This window comes from Podarcis liolepis (assembly GCF_965112155.1).
Source record: "Podarcis liolepis genome assembly, chromosome: 17".
Classification (NCBI taxonomy): Eukaryota; Metazoa; Chordata; class Lepidosauria; order Squamata; family Lacertidae; genus Podarcis; species Podarcis liolepis.
Genome location: NC_139571.1, coordinates 2,028,526 through 2,047,178, shown reverse-complemented (window position 1 = coordinate 2,047,178; position 18,653 = coordinate 2,028,526). Strand labels below are relative to the sequence as shown.

The 18,653-nt window shown below is 45.7% G+C and overlaps 3 protein-coding genes across 5 annotated transcripts in view; 1 reads left to right on the top strand and 2 right to left on the bottom strand.

Annotated features, from left to right (window-relative positions):
• The window catches only part of LOC310696722 (intercellular adhesion molecule 2-like), a 167,864-nt gene that overhangs the window by 123,165 nt on the left and 26,046 nt on the right, over positions 1-18,653 (bottom strand). The gene's annotated exons all lie outside the window — the stretch shown is intronic.
• SHFL (shiftless antiviral inhibitor of ribosomal frameshifting) overlaps positions 1-18,653 on the top strand; it is a 216,422-nt gene that overhangs the window by 178,738 nt on the left and 19,031 nt on the right. The window lies entirely within an intron of this gene.
• The window catches only part of ICAM5 (intercellular adhesion molecule 5), a 38,424-nt gene that overhangs the window by 18,912 nt on the left and 859 nt on the right, over positions 1-18,653 (bottom strand). The window contains exons 1-5 of one of the 2 annotated variants that reach the window (XM_083482469.1): positions 14,866-14,908; positions 12,540-12,812; positions 10,422-10,739; positions 6,072-6,350; positions 2,848-3,090 (exon numbers count right to left, since the gene is read on the bottom strand). In XM_083482469.1, coding sequence (XP_083338595.1) covers positions 2,848-3,090; positions 6,072-6,350; positions 10,422-10,739; positions 12,540-12,812; positions 14,866-14,896 — 1,144 coding nt within the window. In that variant the 5' untranslated portion in view covers positions 14,897-14,908. Of the gene's footprint in view, positions 1-2,847; positions 3,091-6,071; positions 6,351-10,421; positions 10,740-12,539; positions 12,813-14,865; positions 14,909-18,653 lie in introns of those variants that run through there. The other variant, XM_083482470.1, reaches the window with a different exon arrangement.

The following is an 18,653-nucleotide window of genomic DNA, read 5'->3' as shown; positions in this document are numbered from 1 at the left end:
AAACTCAGCCAAGAGCATAAGGTCAAACAGATTCCTCACTGGCCTTGCAGACAACTTCATTGTCCAGAAAGTGGGAGAAGCAACAAGAGGAACAGCCATTTTAGATCTGGTCCTAACCAATGTTGATGACCTGGTTAGTGGGGTAGATGTGGAAGGATCATTAGGCGCGAGTGATCATGCTCTTCTGAAGTTTACTATACAGCGGAAAGGAGCAACCAAGCATACTAGGACTCAATTTCTTGACTTTAAGAAAGCCGACTTCATAAAACTTAGAGAAGTGCTGGGTGAGATCCCATGGACAGCAATACTAAAAGGAAAGGGAGTTCATGATGGCTGGGAGTTTGTTAAGAGGGAGATAGTAAAAGCACAACGTCAGGCAATACCAATGAGACGGAAACATGGAAGGTGCCTAAGGAAGCCAGGGTGGCTATCCAAAGAACTTTTAACTGAATTAAGATTAAAAAAGGATGTGTACAAAAAATGGAAAAGGGGGGAAACCACCAAAGAGGAATTCAAACAAATAGCCAGCACGTGTAGACACAAAGTCAGAAAAGCTAAAGCACAGAATGAACTCAGGCTTGCTAGAGAGGTTAAAAGCAACAAAAAAGGCTTTTATGGGTATGTTCGTAGCAAAAGGAAGAACAAAGAAACAGTGGGGTCACTCAGAGGAGAAGATGGTGAAATGCAAACAGGGGACACAGAAAGGGCTGAACTCCTCAATGCCTTCTTTGCCTCAGTCTTCTCCGATAAAGAAAACAATGCCCGACCTGAAGAATTTGGAGCAAATGATTCAGCAAAGGAAACACAGCCCAGAATAACTAAGGAGATAGTACAAGAATATTTGGCTAGTTTAGATGTATTCAAGTCTCCAGGGCCAGATGAACTGCATCCAAGAGTATTAAAAGAACTGGCAGATGTGATCTCAGAACCACTGGCAGTCATCTTTGAGAATTCCTGGAGAACAGGCGAAGTCCCGGCAGACTGGAGGAGGGCAAATGTTGTCCCTATTTTCAAAAAGGGAGAAAGAGAGGACCCAAATAATTACCGCCCAGTCAGTCTGACATCAATACCAGGGAAGATTCTGGAGCAGATCATTAAGCAAACAGTCTGTGAGCACCTAGAAAGGAATGCTGTGATCACCAATAGTCAGCATGGATTTCTGAAAAATAAGTCATGTCAGACTAACCTGATCTCGTTTTTTGACAGAATTACAAGCCTGGTAGATGAAGGGAACGCAGTGGATGTAGCCTACCTTGATTTCAGCAAGGCATTTGACAAGGTGCCCCATGATATTCTTGTAAAGAAGCTGGTAAAATGCGGTCTTGACTATGCTACCACTCAGTGGATTTGTAACTGGCTGACTGACCGAACCCAAAGGGTGCTCATCAATGGTTCCTCTTCATCCTGGAGAAGAGTGACTAGTGGGGTGCCACAGGGTTCTGTCTTGGGCCCGGTCTTATTCAACATCTTTATCAACGACTTGGATGATGGACTCAAGGGTATCCTGATCAAATTTGCAGATGACACCAAACTGGGAGGGGTGGCTAACACCCCAGAGGACAGGATCACACTTCAAAACGACCTTGACAGATTAGAGAACTGGGCAAAAACAAACAAGATGAATTTTAACAGGGAGAAATGTAAAGTATTGCACTTGGGCAAAAAAAATGAGAGGCACAAATACAAGATGGTTGACACCTGGCTTGAGAGCAGTACATGTGAAAAGGATCTAGGGGTCTTGGTTGACCACAAACTTGACATGAGCCAACAGTGTGACGCGGCAGCTAAAAAAGCCAATGCAATTCTGGGCTGCATCAATAGGAGTATAGCATCTAGATCAAGGGAAGTAATAGTGCCACTGTATTCTGCTCTGGTCAGACCACACCTGGAGTACTGTGTCCAGTTCTGGGCACCACAATTCAAGGAGGACACTGACAAACTGGAACGTGTCCAGAGGAGGGCAACCAAAATGGTCAAAGGCCTGGAATCGATGCCTTATGAGGAACGGCTAAGGGAGCTGGGCATGTTTAGCCTGGAGAAGAGGAGGTTAAGGGGTGATATGATAGCCATGTTCAAATATATAAAAGGATGTCACATAGAGGAGGGAGAAAGGTTGTTTTCTGCTGCTCCAGAGAAGCGGACACGGAGCAATGGATCCAAACTACAAGAAAGAAGATTCCACCTAAACATTAGGAAGAACTTGCTGACAGTAAGAGCTGTTTGACAGTGGAATTTGCTGCCAAGGAGTGTGGTGGAGTCTCCTACTTTGGAGGTCTTTAAGCAGAGGCTTGACAACCATATGTCAGGAGTGCTCTGATGGTGTTTCCTGCTTGGCAGGGGGTTGGACTCGGTGGCCCTTGTGGTCTCTTCCAACTCTATGATTCTATGATTCATCCAGCACTGGCTTGCCTAGAATGGGATGTAACCCCCCCCCCCCAGTAGTAGATGGTCCGTCCGTCTGAAGTCTGAGCAGCCAGCTACCTCCCACTCCATAGCTCCTGCCCAGTGGTCAAAGGAACAAGCAAGGCAAGAAGCAGAGAAGCACTCACTGGCAGGCAAGCAAGCTGCCACTTCAGAAGCCAGGCTCCTTGGGCAGGAGGGGGGGAGCCAAGGAAGCAGGGTGTGCACAAGGCTTCTGCCAAGCTTGAGCTTTCGTTTGAGCAGGTTGCTCACTGAGGTCTCTCCAAGGTGCTGCCACACTGTGAGCTCCTGCTTGAGATCAAGACCCAGAAGGCTGTTCCACCTGACATGCGTGATGCTAAATTCAGAGCCATTGTCCCAGGGTGGCTAGCTTGGACCCCATTCTTGCTTGCCTCACATAGATCATAACACAGAAATTTCACTTACATTCCACGTAGATGGTGACTGTTCTGGTGATGGAGCCGAGCTCATTAGTGGCAGTGCAGTTATAGACGCCGGTTTGGGTCTGGTTAACCCGTTCCTCTTTTTCCATGTTGTGAGCCACACCTTCTTTGGAGCAAGCCACAGTTGGCTTGGGGTTCCCCTCAGCCAGGCAGTGGAGGGCTTGGTGTGTCCCCTCTACCCACGTATGGTTGCTGGGACAAGTGGACTCATCCATTTCCGGCACATCTGCAATGTGCAGAGGGAACACACACATTGGTTGATGCTCTTCTCTCTTTGGGTAAGAAATAAAGGGGGGAGGTTTAATGTTGGAGAATGTTGGTCTGGAACATTTGGGTGGTGTTGGGCAGATGGTTACTTAAGCCTCATTGGTACAGGCAAGTGTATGTGAGAATGTTTTAAGAAAAGCTGGGCCTTGCATGAGGCAGATCAGGTGACTGCCTAAGGCAGCTGGTTGTCATAAAAGGGGGAGCAACCCAAGGTAGTTGCCCCACTCTGCCTTGTGGCTGAGCCAGCCTTGCCTGTTATGTTTTTGGCTTCAGATATCAAAAAATCCTGGGCTGACTCTGGTTTCAGAATTTTATTGTCACAAGCCGCCTCACAAGTGGACTCTTTGTTATTGCATTTGCAATTGTTCAAGATAAAACCTATTTTGGAAAGAAACTACTTTTGCCATTTTATGGGTCTTTATTGTTTGTTTACAGATAGTTGCCAAAAGATGAAAGAACTTGATATCAATATCAAACAGTAGTCAGAGCAGATTAATGAATTTAAAAAGTCAAAATTCTTAAGAGATCAACACAATTACAACAACAAGCAGGTGTACTGGTGGTTTAATAAGGGAACTACAAATTTCAAGGAAATCACTCGGTATGATGCTACAACTTTGAATTCTGATTAGGACACATCAGAGCCAGCCTTATGTCAGGAGATGAGGGACTTGGGGTTCAACATAATGCTGGTGGAGGCAACTCATCCTTGAGAGCTATGTGTAGACCTAATACCAGACCTAATACCAGAGCTTTTAAGAAGGAAGCAACTACACCTCAGAGTTCAAATTTTCACTCCTGCTCATTGAGGATGTACCACAGGTAGCAGTAATTAATTTGTCCTCTAGGCCACTTACGGCTATAGAAACTGAAGTATTGAATCTGGGCTTATCCTTTGCCCCCACTCCACAATATAACTCTTTTCAGACACAGGTTGGTCTGTATAAACTTATACGTGTAATAAAACATAAGCATATTTTGGCGATGAGTCATTGTGAGTCATTTTTGACCCAAGTCACATTTTATACTATCTTTACTGGATCCCACCATTCAGACTTTCCATAACACAGTTTGGCGGGAGATTTCTTGAATAGAGGACCAATCAGTTAGAATTTTCAATAATATGCCAAGGGCACAAAGAACAGCTTTAAGGGATCTATCACAGGATGAGTCAATAGTTATCAAACTGGTCACTAAAGGGGGAACTGTTGTGGTTTTAAATACAACAGACTACAATTTTTAAATACAATGACAACTTTCTGATACCACATATTACACCCCCGTTACATGTGATCCTACTGGAGGAGCGGCTTAGGGAGCGCAAAGACAAGCAGCAAGGCTCTTCCCACTCTGAGCCAGAGAGGAGAGGCGTGATTTTTGCACCCACCTAGGCCTGCACACTTGGCCAACCAACAGATTCCAAGATCCAAAATGAAGACCTTGCTTCCAATACCATCCAAGTCAACTCCCTTTCTCTGCTTCTGTGACAGAAGCCAGGATTGATGCCATACCCCCCCCCCCATCACCAGTCCCAGTCCCAGGAGACCTTGACACAGCCACTGTGGCATATAATCACGTTTTATTGGCTCTTCCTGACAGGCGGGAAACTGCTAATGAGTTAAGTCTGTTTCCTTTTCTCCTTCTGGCTGTTAAATTCTGTGAACACTGTCTTATTATCACTGCATGTGAAGCGGCAGTGGCAGTGGGAGTGTGATAGGCCTCGCTGGATTTCTGTTTTTGCAGCAGTCTGCAAGTCTCAGAGTGTCCTGGCACCTGCTGAAAGAGCAGTTAGGCTGGCATCCAAGCAGCTTGCAGTTGTGGCAAGGGGGCAAGAGGAAGAACTGTATCACTGGGGAAAGGTATGACCCCGGCTGCATACCAGGGGTGCCATCTTGCGGGGGACTGAGGGCCCCCCAAATTTTCAAGGAGGGGACAGCCCCTCAAAATTCTGTGGTGGCTGTGCACACCTCATGCATGCACACCATGCGGCATGTGCGACTGACATCAGCGTGTTGCACGGTGTGTGCACATGGCATGAGCACATTGCACAGGGTGCTGACGTTAGTTGCACATGCCATGCAGTGCTGGCACCCTCAATTGCAGGGATAAGCCAGCATGCTTGCTGGATGCACACTGTACATTTAATGCACATTACACACCATAATTATAAAGCACATTTTCACCCCCCAAAGACCTATGTTTAAGTGCCCACTTAAGTGCACCACATACATTGCCTCAGCAAACTGTGGCTGTGTACACCCCATTCATTTAAAGCATATCTCCCTCCTCCTAAAGGAACTGGAGTTTATGAAGAATGCTGGGAATTGTAGCTCTGTGAGGGTTAAACTGTGGTTCCCGGATTCTTTGTGGGTGGGTGTGTACACCGTCCCAATCCGTTTCTGAGGTCTGGCTGCATAAGCCATTCAAGTGGCAGCAGTGAAGCAGAAAACAATAGGAAAGGGCTGTCATAAGACCACCTGTGGTACCACAGAAGATGATGTGGGATTCACCTTTCAGGTGACACAGGGCAGGTGCCAGAGGTGGCAAAATGCCTCAGGCTAGGCAAGTTTGGGAAGGAGTACAAAGGCCTGGTTCTTCTAGTTGTGGAGGTAGAAAGTTGTACAAGCCCTGCTTTCCTCCATATTCAGCAAATATGGAGAAAGGTGCAACCACGTTTTTCTCTAGCTCACCAGGTGGATCTCTACCCCTACGTCTCCCACCTCATAGACCCCTTATGCCTCCTGTTCAAGTTTTCTGGAGATGTGGGGCAGGCATTCACACATGTGACCTCTGACCTTGCACTTTGAAAACAGAGCATTGCTGCTTGAAAGACACAGCTGTATGGATCTGCTGCTGCATCTCATATACAGTATATATATTATGTTTTTACCGTAAAAAGGGCAAAACCAAACATTATTGGAAGGGAAGTTCTATACTCACAGAAGACAGTAAGATTGGCAGACGTCTGCTTAAGGATGGTCTCACCACCAATCCCCCATTCTGCTTCACATATGAATTCCCTCTCATTATCTTCCTTCTCAGCTATAAGGGTGGACTGCAGAGAGAGCTGGTTGCCAGACACCAGGGTCCTTCCAGAAGCAATTTTGATTTGAAGAGAAATGCCGGGTGGCTGAGTATCAGAAGAATTGCAGATAATGGTCACAGAATCATTCACAAGAGTCTGAGATGGAAGGATCTTCAAGGAAGGCTCAGGGAAACCTGCAGTTACCATGAAGAAGATTGTTATTTGTATAACTACTCAAAAATGCGCCCTCTGGTGTCCAGCTAGATGCTGGTGAGCGGGAGTGTTTTGAGCTCTCTGGCTGTCGAGTGCCAACTGGAAGCTACCGGTACGTCAAAATGTCAAATGCCAGCCATTATCTGAGAGGTCTGTGGCCATAAAGCTGCTCTAAAATGAAGATGCCCTTAGGGGAAAACTAGACGGGGTGATTAAATGTGTGGTGTCCACCAAAACCAGCTTTCACATGCCTTCACCTCCTCCAATTTACAATGCCATGAACCTTCTACGTTTCCCAGCTTCATTTCATATCATTGGCTGCCAAACAAAAAACAAGGTCCATTTTTCTAAATCAGGAGCAAGGAAGCCTTTTTATCCCATGGGACATATTTCCTCATGTTCCTGGGCCCACATCATGCCAGCAGTGGGTGAAGCCAGAGGCAAACGTGGGCGGACCAATGCATGGAACAATGCAAGAGGCTGCATTTCCAGCCACACAGACGTCCAAGGCTTCTACACCCACATCTTTCCATCCTCCTGTGAGGCAAGCAAAAGACGTCATCACAGTGCAAGTTCCAGCAAGACCAAAAGGCACAAGGAGGGTTCGATGTGGAGGTGCTAAAGGGTGTGGCCTGGGGGGGTCTGAAAGCCAGGCAGAGAGGCCTGGACAGCTCCTTTTGGGAACACAGCCAACCACATATTTATCATGACGCCTGGTTTGTTTAGACCTCAAGGGTCCAGATCCAGAAAGTCTTTTTTGCTGCCTCCTCTAAATGAGAAATGAATAACTAGGAAAACTTGAATGGTAATGGGAACCGTGGGAACTGCAAAATCATCTGCCAGTTGAAAATAAGTAAGCATGAAGAATAGGTCTGTCTGGGATAGAATGTGTTCTGGTGCAACCCATCATGCATAACTATGTGCATCTAGAATTGGAGCAGCTTGTGGAGGCTTTAAAATTAAGAAAATAATGCAGTCATTCATGGTTTGCTCTTGCTGCTGCTTTAGCTGTTCTTCCCAAATGATATTTTTGTAAGAATCTGGTGTGTTTTTAATTACATGGCATATTTATTTCTTAAAACTGCCTTGAGCTCTTTAGAAATGCGAAAAATAAACCCAGCAAATAAATGATGTTTACCAATTTACCATGTCTTCTGTGTGTTTGTGAACTGCTAACCACTTGTGATAGGAATTTTGAGGTCTTAGATATATGGTAATGTTCATAACCACACATACATAGATCAGCACAGGAAGACCAACCTGGACCCTAAACTGAGCAAATGTTTTCTCTGCAAGGTCAAACTGGAAAAAGCCTCCCCATTGTCTCTTTCCTCACAAATCCTGTCTTAAGGACACATTTAAGATCTGAATAGGGTGTGAGCCTATGACCTGGCCCAGGAACTAAGTATTTATCATTACAAAAGACTGGCCAGGCTACCCAGGAAATCCAATTAAGTAACCTGCCAGACAGGAGATAAACAAAAACAGGAGAAAAACAATATTAAAATTTCTATTTTGGACCGCCTTTTCTGTGATGTAGGTGTGATGTATCTGAGGTGTGGTCTTAGGTTACACCCCTTCTGTGATGTATGTATGATGTTTCTGGGGGTGGTCTTGATCTACAGGGTGGCAATTTCAATAGTCTTTATAAGGCCTTGCACACCATTTTTCTGGGTCCTCCTCCTTTCCTGCATGTGAGGGGAGTACCCTGTTGCAACAGATCAATAAAGATCAAGCTTACTAGCTGCTTTGCTTCTCAATATTCTCTGGTTGGCCTCTGTTATTTTCTCCTACCAATAGGGAACCTATGTAAGGACTCTATATGGGCTCTTGGATAACCCATAAAGGAAAAGGGCAATTTTTATTTACAACACACTCAAGAAAAGCTGCCTGCATTTCCCCCTTTCATCGCTGACCTCTCCTAATGCATTTGCAGTATGTTCCATTTGCTCAGGTGAGGTTGGGGGCAGCTTGTCTCAGGGTACTTGAACAAAGGCTGTGAGTCAAACATCCCTCGCAGCTTCATTAAAGCACCAAGCTCAGAGACCAAAAGAGAAAGAAAGATTGAGGGGAACAGGCAGTGTCTTTGTCACAGAGTTATTAATAGACTTCCACTAACAGGATTATAATAATTGCATATTTCCTGCATGGCCACCGGCAGTAGAATGCCTTTCCTGAAAACAGAACTGAAAATTGGTAGTTACTCAGGGGGGAAAAATACAAGCTATGTTTTTTGTTCTGAGAATGAGGTCCTTGCTAAACTGGCTCACATCAAGAGCCTCTCAAATCCAGCATCCTGTAGCTAATTGTATTCGTGCAGAGGAAGTGACAGAAAAGCTGTAGGACCCAAGGAAGGGAGTAGGCATTCTGAAGTGGTCCAGCTTCTTGTGGCCACTTTCAGCATCAGAAAATAGCTTTATGTAAACTGGTTGGACTGCATTAAGTGCCCTGAAGTTTCCTGAAATATTTATTTGCTAATATGATCAAAGAGGTTCATGAAAGGCTGGGAAACAAAAATGGGGGAAAGAGCCTCTGGATGGGGGCTATTGATTCCTTCTGTTTCATTTCAAGGTACTGTTTCAGAAGCTGGGCACCTCCCCGACTCTCTGCTGAGCAGTAGCAAGACTCCAGGTGGGCTCCAGGTGCTCCCCCAGGGCTTGTGCTCCTTTGGAGAACTGAAGATGCGGAGGAGACTGTTGTAGCTTTAAGAAATATTATTCATTCACATATTTACACCTTCAGTCTGTGTGGAGGGAGTCCAGTTCTTACAGCATGGTCATCTTAAGAGGGGCTGCTACCCTCAGCAGAGCAGGACTGGAGTGCAAGACATCTCTCCCAGCCTGCCTTCAGCTAGCCTGCCCAAGATGGATCTCCCCCTTTGTTCTCCCTTTCTTCTTCCCAGCACACCTTGCTCAAAAGACTATCTATTCCTCTGCCACCTCAAACACACACCCTGTCACCATGGCAACCTCTATCTGCCCAGGCCCAAGATTCCTCTCAGGTGGGCCATCAACACCTTTTGTCATGTTAATGCCTCTATCCCAGGTGAGACCCTAGCTTGGAAAGGAAGCTTAGCCTGTTTTTCCACTGGCCTCCAATCTTCCCTTCAATACGCTATCAAAATCCTACGATTATTAATTTCTAGGGTTGGGGGGGGGCTCCATCAAATCTATAACAGTACTAATAAGTGAAAGCAAAAGGAATCCCAACTGCTTAACGAACAAGGGTGGTTCTGTGTTGGGACCAGCTGCTTGCCACCACTCAGCTAGCTGAAGACACGCTCTTCAGCCCAGCAAGGAGTGCAAGTCAGCAAGCTTACGTAGCAACCAGCCAGTTGCCCTGGTGACAGAGCTGGCGACAGAGGCATGGAGGAAAACCCCCATTGCACTGGCAACGTGTTTGCACCTTCCGCTGCCTGTTTCTCTCTCCCCCCTACTTTCTTTTCCCCAGTTCTGCTGCCTTGCATTTGACCTCACTGTGCATCTCCGACCTCTGATTTGGTCTTGCATCGTTTATTCACATGGCCTTTTAAGAGGGAGAGAAACCAGGAAAGCTGGTTCCCATGTTATGCTAAGCCAATGCTCCGGTGTGTTTCCTCTCAGTGCAGCGAAGAGGGAGGAGGGCAGGCATAGTTTGAACACCCTGCACCAGCAGCACACTGGCTCATTCCCAGTAAGCTAGGTTTGGCGCTGGCTGACTGTTCATGTGCATACCAGGATAACAACAGTACTGAGGCAGATGGACCAATGACTGGACTCTGTCTAAGACAACTTCTTATATTCTCATGTCCTCATGATGCTGGACACACAAATTTTAAATACACTTTTCCAATTTTCATTCCACTTATATAGAAGTGTATGGGTGCTTAATGTGTGACAATCTCTTGTAAAAAACACACAGCTCCTGCCAGTTCATTCTTCAAATTCTGAGCTATTTTCTTTCTCTTTTTACAGTAATTCAAGTCATTAATTTTCAGTGAAAATTCCAAAATTAATTTTCATTCTTAAGAGGAGAAGAAATAGTATACAAACGATAAAAAGCTTGCAACTCACCAAAGACCTTTAGGACCTTGATGAAGGCCGCCTTCTCCAAGAAGGGCCCTTCCGGCCTCAGGTCCAGGGCCGCATGGCAGGTGACTTCCTCCCCATGGTCGTCCTGCCGAGCAGCTATGGTGTGAGTCACCACAACATCACTGGCTTCATTGTCACTGTGGTCCTCAAAGGTCTTGACATACAGCTCCTCCTTCCCTTTATGCAGGGTCACAGTGAGGTTCTGGACGGGGGCAACGCTGAAAACCCGGCATGTCAAGTTATATTCCTTACCCACCTCCATCAGTGGCAATGGATCCAACACTACCTGCTCTGGAATCTCTGGAATGATATGTGGAAGCACATTGGGATGGGATGGTAAGAAAAACACTGGGGCCTCATTTGAGCAGTGGAAGGCTTGGTTTCTGGTGGGCGGGGCTTGTGCTCCGGGATGAGCCCCCCCCCCCGGAAGGGACCTTCAGAGGGACCGCCGGCCTCCCCTTGCTTCTTGCCTCAGACTTGCCTCATGTTGCATTTAGTTTCTCTCATTATGTTGTTTTGTCACAGTTTTCTCTCAGTTTATTATTAAAGCTTGTTTACATTTACATGAGCCACTTATTTCTCTCAAAGAAAAAGAATCTTTGCTTAGGGAAGGTGTGGAATGTCCTAAATTTGGGTTTGCCAGGAGGATTGGTTTTGCTAATTACCCTCCACCTCCACAACAGGGATTACACATGAATGGCAGCTGCTGCTGTTGAAATCCCACAAGTAGGCCACATCCACACAATACGTTTAAAGCATTATGATGCTACTTTAAACACTCATGAATACTTTAACACCCCCCCCCAAGAATTCGGGGAATTGTACTTTGTTAAGGTTGCTGAGAGTTATTAGAAGACCCCTCTCCCCCTCCAAGAGGTACAATTCCCAGAGTTCCCTGGGCAGAGCAATTGATTGTTAATTAACCACAGTGGGGGGCTGCAGAGCTTTTGGCACAATAGGGAAATGCACGAGAAAAAGGGGGTAATTGTTCAATGCACAATTGTTCATAACCTACCCATAAATAAATCAAAATGAGTGCTCAATAAATAGCCAATATCTTTGTGCAACAAATCAGGATGACTGCTCCATAAACAGCAGAATCTCCAGGAAGAGTAAGAACTCAAGGTGAAGGGACAGAAACAAAGGAGAGGTTGGCTGTTTTCTGCTTTACTTGATGATATTTGCTATTTGCCATTCCCATGACACCCAGGCTCCTCCTTAACCACTAGACATAGCCAGGTTCTGCCACCTGACATTCCACCCTTAACCTTCCACTACTATGTCACCAGGATCCATCCCTGTTGACCCTCTGCATGAGGCCCATTCAGGCAGTCAGGGTGGAGAGTCTAGGGTGGTCAAACACCCTACTTTACAGGGGACAGTCCTTTAATTAAGACTTTCAAATATTATTGGGAAGGTCCTCTGCTTGCCTGGCTGCCTAGTCCAAGGCCAGCTTAAAGATGAAGAAGCCTAAGGAGGGAGAGCAGAAGGCACCTTGAAGTTGCCTCTCAGCAGACAGGAGACTGAACTGGCCCACTATCCACAGACTCTCCATGATGTGAGCTGCATTAAATTTCTATTTAAGCTCCGGTCATTCTTTTTAAATGTATGCATTTATGCAAATTTTATGCAAATCTCTGTCCCTCTTTGTCCTATTTTTTATGATGCATACAACAAAGGGCCACCACAGCGATCAGGAGATCATCCACCAGATCCCAAGAAAACTCCTTTGGAGTCAAAGGCAAGCATATTCACGCCTATTAAGAAATGTGCATTTGAGCACCTCTCTTTGCTCCTAAGAGGCGATACACCTCAGAACTTTCAAATGGTGCTGCTCATGCTGGGATTTGAGAAAGGAAGGGATTTTAAGCTGTGGGGCATCCACTGCAATGCCATCCTCCCTTGGGAAGGAAACTAGCTTGGCCTGACGCCGTTCATCTTGTTCAGTCTCTGAGGCCAAACTGGCTTGGATTTTGTAATTGCCTAGATCAGAGACTGCATAGGGGCAAGCCACTACAAGTTCCCTAGAGAAAAGGAAAAAGATGCAAACACCACATTTTGTTTTGTTTTTAAAATAGCCTTTGCTTCATAGCTACTTACGATACACCGTGATGCTTGCATGCACAGATCTGTGCTTTCCGTAACAGCTGAAGGAGCACTCTGCAGTGGGTGCCCACTCCGTGATGTTCACAAGCTGGAAGGCTGCCCAGCCAGTCCCATTGTCTCTCTTCTCCTTGATCAGAGATGTCTCCAAGCTTCCCCTGGCATCTGTTTCCTGACAGCTGGCACTGCAGTTCAGCCAGAGAGACCCACCATGCACCACCACAGGGTTTTTCGGCCAAATGGTCACATCAAAAGTGTGCTGTTCAGCTCCTGAAATAGTGCACATGCTCATAAGCGTTTTGTCAGGGAGTTGGCAAAAAAGAAGAAGGTCACACAGAGATTGACAGGGTCCTAAAACAGAGAGGATCTAATATTCCTTGCATTTGGGGCTTGGGCTGCTCTACATGCCACAGCCATTGCCCACCTGAGCCAGGGCTCGGACTGTCCTGTTTTGCTCTCCAAGATGTGGCAACCCTACCTAACTTGCACTCCCCAGCAGGCCCATGCAGAGCTTGTCTGAGGCCCAGGGTGGGAGTCCCAAGTCAACTGGGAGGTGCAGGGCATTTTTGGCATGACAGTGTAAGTCTGGAAGGCCCCTCATGCTTCTCTGAGGCCTGAGTAAGTGTACAGACCCACCAAGTGCCCCTATTTTCCAGAGACAGTCCCAGATTTACAGAAATCATCCCGGTTTCTGATTTGATCCCAAAATCTCCTGCTTTTCCTTAGGACTTCCCTATTTTCATCCAAGGGTATGGAGTTATGCGATCCCCAAGCCAAGGTGATAAGTAACTATACATCTGGATGCAGCCCTGTATGGGGAAGGTTTTTTTAATGTTTAATGTTTTATTATGTGTTTATATATGTTGAAAGCTGTCCAGAGTGGCTGGGGAAACCCAGTAAGATAGATGGGATAATAATAAATAATAAAGTTGTAGTTGTTGTTATGGAATAGGGTGTCCCTATTTTAATCAGAGAAAAGTTGGAGGGCATTAGTGTACCTGGCTGCCACTGCTCTGCGTGGGCCTGCTCTTCAGGCAGAATGTGGTCTTAAAAGTAGACTATGGACAGAAAATTCCCCAGCACTTGACTGGACTTTTGTATTTCTTAAGTGAAAGTTGAAACTCTTTCCTTTGCTCATACTAAATTTTGCTTGTACAGTGGTACCTCGGGTTACAGATGCTTCAGGTTACAGACGCTTCAGGTTACAGACTCTGCTAACCCAGAAATAGTACCTCGGGTTAAGAACTTTGCTTCAGGATGAGAACAGAAATCGTGCAGTGGTGGCAGCGGGAGGCCCCATTAGCTAAAGTAGTACCTCAGGTTAAGAACAGTTCCAGATTAAGAACGGACCTCCAGAACAAATTAAGTTCTTAATTCGAGGTACCACTGTACTATGTATAACTATTGAACACTGCAGAATTTGCTGTGTTCCACTGGAATCCACTGACTGGGAGCGGCTGCCAGGACCATATAACACCGGTCCTAAAGTACACTGGTTCCCAGTATGTTTCTGATCACAATTCAAAGTGCTGGTGCCAACCTGTAAACCCTACATGGCCTTGGTCCTATATACCCGAAGGAGCGTCTCCACCCCCCATCGATCAGCCCTGACACTAAGGTCCAGCTCCAAGGATCTTCTGGCGGTTCCCTCCCTGTGAGAAGTGAGGTTACAGGGAACCAGGCAGAGAGCCTTCTCAATAGTGGTGCCCGCCCTGTGGAACGCCCTCCCGTCTGATGTCAGGGAAATAAACAACTATCTGACTTTTAGAAGACATCTGAAGGCAGCACTGTATCGGGAAGTTTTTAATGTTTGATGCTTTATTATGTTTTTATATGAGTTGGAAGCCACCCAGAGTGGCTGGGGCAACCTAGCCAGATGGGTCAAGTATTAATAATAATAATAATAATCCCTTTTCTGACCCCTGGTCCTGTGCTTCACACACAGTTTAATTGGTTGTTGTAGGTGCCTCATCTTTCCAGTCCTAAATTCAGTTTTCCTCCTTCCACATCAGCTTGCAAAGTATTTTGTTTAAAGTCCCCAAGAAAATTCATCAATTAGCTTCTCTTAATATACACAGCTTTGTATGAAATTTTATCTCATAAACACAGTTTTGCAAAGCAATTGTTCCAATTACAATGCATTTTCATACATTATTTCCACTAATATATACATCTTTATGCACACTTTGCCCTAGTGTTTGCCCTAGTATAGATTACTCAGCTGGAGAACAGCACTGCAAAATTCTGAGAGGTGTGGATTTTGAAGGGTGGCTGTGTTTCAGTTTATGCATTGTTTCAGAAAGTGAAAATTATGCAGATTCACCTTTAAATGCAAACTTAATTGAATTCTCCATCCCTTTGTTGTTGTTGTTTAGTCGTGTCTGACTCTTTGTGACTCCATGGACCAGAGCATGCCAGGAACTCCTGTCTTCCACTGTCTCCCGCAGTTTGGTCAGACTCATGTTTGTAGCTTCAAGAACACTATCCAACCATCTCGTCCTCTGCCGTCCCCTTCTCCTTGTGCCCTCCATCTTTCCCAACATCAGGGTCTTTTCCAGGGAGTCTTCTCTTCTCATGAGGTGGCCAAAGTATTGGAGCCTCAGCTTCATGATCTGTCCTTCCAGTGAGCACCCAGGGCTGATTTCCTTCAGAATGGATAGATTTGATCTTCTTGCAGTCCATGGGACTCTCAAGAGTCTCATCCAGCACCATAATTCAAAAGCACCCATTCTCTGGTGATCAGCCTTCTTTATGGTCCAGCTCTCACTTCCATACATCACTACTGGGAAAACTATAGCTTTAACTATACGGACCTTTGTTGGCAAGGTGATGTCTCTGCTTTTTAAGATGCTGTCTAGGTTTGTCATTGCTTTCCTCCCAAGAAGCAGGCGTCTTTTAATTTTGTGGCTGCTGTCACCATCTGCAGTGATCATGGAGCCCAAGAAAGTAAAATCTCTCACTGCCTCCATTTCTTCCCCTTCTATTTGCCAGGAGGTGATGGGCCCAGTGGCCATGATCTTCGTTTTTTTTATGTTGAGCTTCAGACCATATTTGCGCTCTCCTCTTTCACCCTCATTAAAAGGTTATTTAATTCCTCCTCACTTTCTGCCATCAAGGTTGTGTCATCTGCATATCTGAGGTTGTTGATATTTCTTTTGGTGATCTTAATTCCGGCTTGGGATTCATCCAGCCCAGCCTTTCGCATGATGAATTCTGCATATAAGTTAAATAAGCAGGGAGACAATATACAGCCTTGTCGTACTCCTTTCCCAATTTTGAACCAATCAGTTGTTCCATATCCAGTTCTAACTGTAGCTTCTTGTCCCACATAGAGATTTCTCAGGCTCGAGGTAAATCCAGGAATGGAAAGATCTGCCGATTTTGGTTCTCTCAGTTTTCCAATTTTAAATTTTGTTTGCCACATTTCTGCAGCAATTTGTGATGGTTTTAAAATCCTCATGAAAATTCTTCAGCATTTTAGTGTGAATTTCTCCTAATAAACACATTTTTCTATGCAGTTTTGACTAATGTACACAGTGCTGCTAGCAATTCCTCCTACTATAATGTTTTTATATGATATTTTCACCAACATATTCTATAATACTATGATTCAATTTAATGCACTCCCCCCCCAATACATGCATGTTTGTAAACACTGGGCTCATTGACACATCACTTTTCCTGCTGCTTCCACCCAGGAAAACCCACTCTTTATTACTGAAGGCTCATCCAGACTTCCTTTTGTGGCATGTTTCTAGGCACAAGTTCATGCTTTAAAGCCCGGTGTCTGGGTGCTAAGCCCACTCTTTACTGCTGAAAACAATTCCTTGAAAAACCAAATTGCTGTTTGTTCCAATTCAGCATTAAAGATCAGGTTATCCTGTGGAAAGTGGCAGCAGGAGAGAGAGAGCACCCACTTCTGCTCCATCCCCCCTACACTGATTGCTATGTGGCCCCCAATAGATTGCCCCCCGCTTTCAGAAGGGACGGGGGGGGGATGTTTCTCCATCCCTGAACTAGAGAGTCCATGAGTTAAGGAAAGTGATGAGCAAATACAAAGGAGATCTGTAGCCTTCATAATTGTGTGGAAGGAAGAATGTTGTTAGGACCAGCTTTAAATGGCCCAGCTCTGCACCCTGTGACATGAAGTGGCTGCTGAGAATCCGGGGAAGGGTCAAGAGGCTGCTCCTCCAACATCTAACTCAGGGTCACCAGAGCTGCAGAAGATGAGGAGTGGCAGGGAGAGTTGGTGAAAGGAAGGGGTTTTCTGGTGGAGGGGTGAGGGGTTCCATGGGTGGAGCAAAAGTAGCAGAAGTATCTAAGAAGACATGCTGGGTGGTTAGGAAGGAATTCCATCCATCCAGCCATCCATTCCCCGCCTTTTCTGTTAATGGGACTTAAGGCTCATGGACAAAAATAAGAACTGCTAAAAACATAGAAAAAACAATAATTAAAGAACAGTTAAACACTGATAGAACACACACACACACACACACACACACACACACTCTCTCTCTCTCTCTCTATTCAAACCATACAAATAATTACAATAAGAACAGCATAGCACCAGCCCTTCCATTAAAAGCAGTCAGTTACCAAAACGTCTTCACCTCCTGCCAGAAGGACAAGAAGGAGGAAACCATTCTGGCCTCCCTAGCCAAGGAGTTCCAAAATTGCCCAGGAGCTGCCATCACTGAGAAGGCTCTCTTCCCCACCAAGCGTGCCTGTGAGGGGGGTGGGTCCAAGAGAAGAACTTCCCACAAAGAGCTCAAGGCCCAGGCAGGTTCGTAGGAAGGAAGAGGGTCTTTCAGATAGCTTGGACCTCAGCCATATAAGGCTTTTTAGGTCATAACCAGGACAGTTTGAAATGTGCCCGGAAACAGACTGGTAGTCAGTGGAGTCTACAGTTTTCAGTGAATGCCTTCGACGCTTTCAGGGCCCATCTTATTTTGGGTGATTCTAATTTTTAATTGTAAATTTTAAAAGAGTTTTAAACCATATTTTAAATTGATGTAACATTCCCAGGGACCTTAGGGTGAAGGGTGGGTAAAAAAGAGCAACAACAGTAACAGACACAGAGCAATAACTTAGATCCGTCTCTGTCCTGGAGTCCTTTCAAGCTAAACTTTGCCACAAGCATGGCAGCAGAGAGCAGGGAGGAAGACCTATGCATTCCGTTCAGTTGCGTATAGTTGTGTCAAAGAGATGCACAGCGGTGTGTGATGTCTGTGTGTGTATAAAAATGACCAGGTGCATAAGAAGAGCTCTTGGGCTGGATCAGGCCAAAGCATCCTGTTCTCCAGAGGCCAGCCAGGTGCCCCAACGCGACGCCCACAAGCAGCTCCTGTGAGCAGAAGGAGACACCTTTAATAGTGGGAAAGCTGCCATCTGCCAACAATTTCTGCAAGAGGGAGAGGAGTCCTGCTGTTCTCCTTTGCTTCTAGTTGTGCGAATGCAACAAGAGGGAAGTAAATTGTTGCAAGGGCCCCTGAGCCTACAGGATACGGCAAGGGAGCCAGAACTCCACAATCATGACTTCCAGCCCCTCCCTTTCAGAACCCTGTCTTTCAACTCCGCCGACGCTTGAATTGAGACTTCTTTGTTTCTGATGCTGTGGTATGGAAAATAAGAATTATTAATTTTTTGGCCCTGACCATATGCAGAGTATCTCTCACGCACTGCTGAGCACCACAACCATCCTCCGTGGAGTGAGAATTAAACTTCAGAACTCCATTCTAAAAGCCAGAGATAAAACCTCAGGACAGACTATGATCCCAGTGGACACTTTACCCGGACATCCCCTGGAAGAGAACCCAAAGCACCTCTGGGAACGCACAAACACAATTTTCTTAAACAGCGGGAGGTTTTCTTACAATCAAGCAGTATATAAATTTTGTTAAATAAATGCAGTGCTTAAACCATCGGATGAAAGAGCTTGAAACAAAAGCTTTCCTCACTGGTTCACTTTATACTATAAGCCAAGAAGAAGGAGTCTTATCCTTTCCCAATGAAAGCCGGGGCGGGGGGGGGGGAATGCAGGATACAGCATTAGAGGATGGTTTACAAAGGGGGGGGGGGCGACGACCCGCAAGCTGTCTGGTCACAGGCACG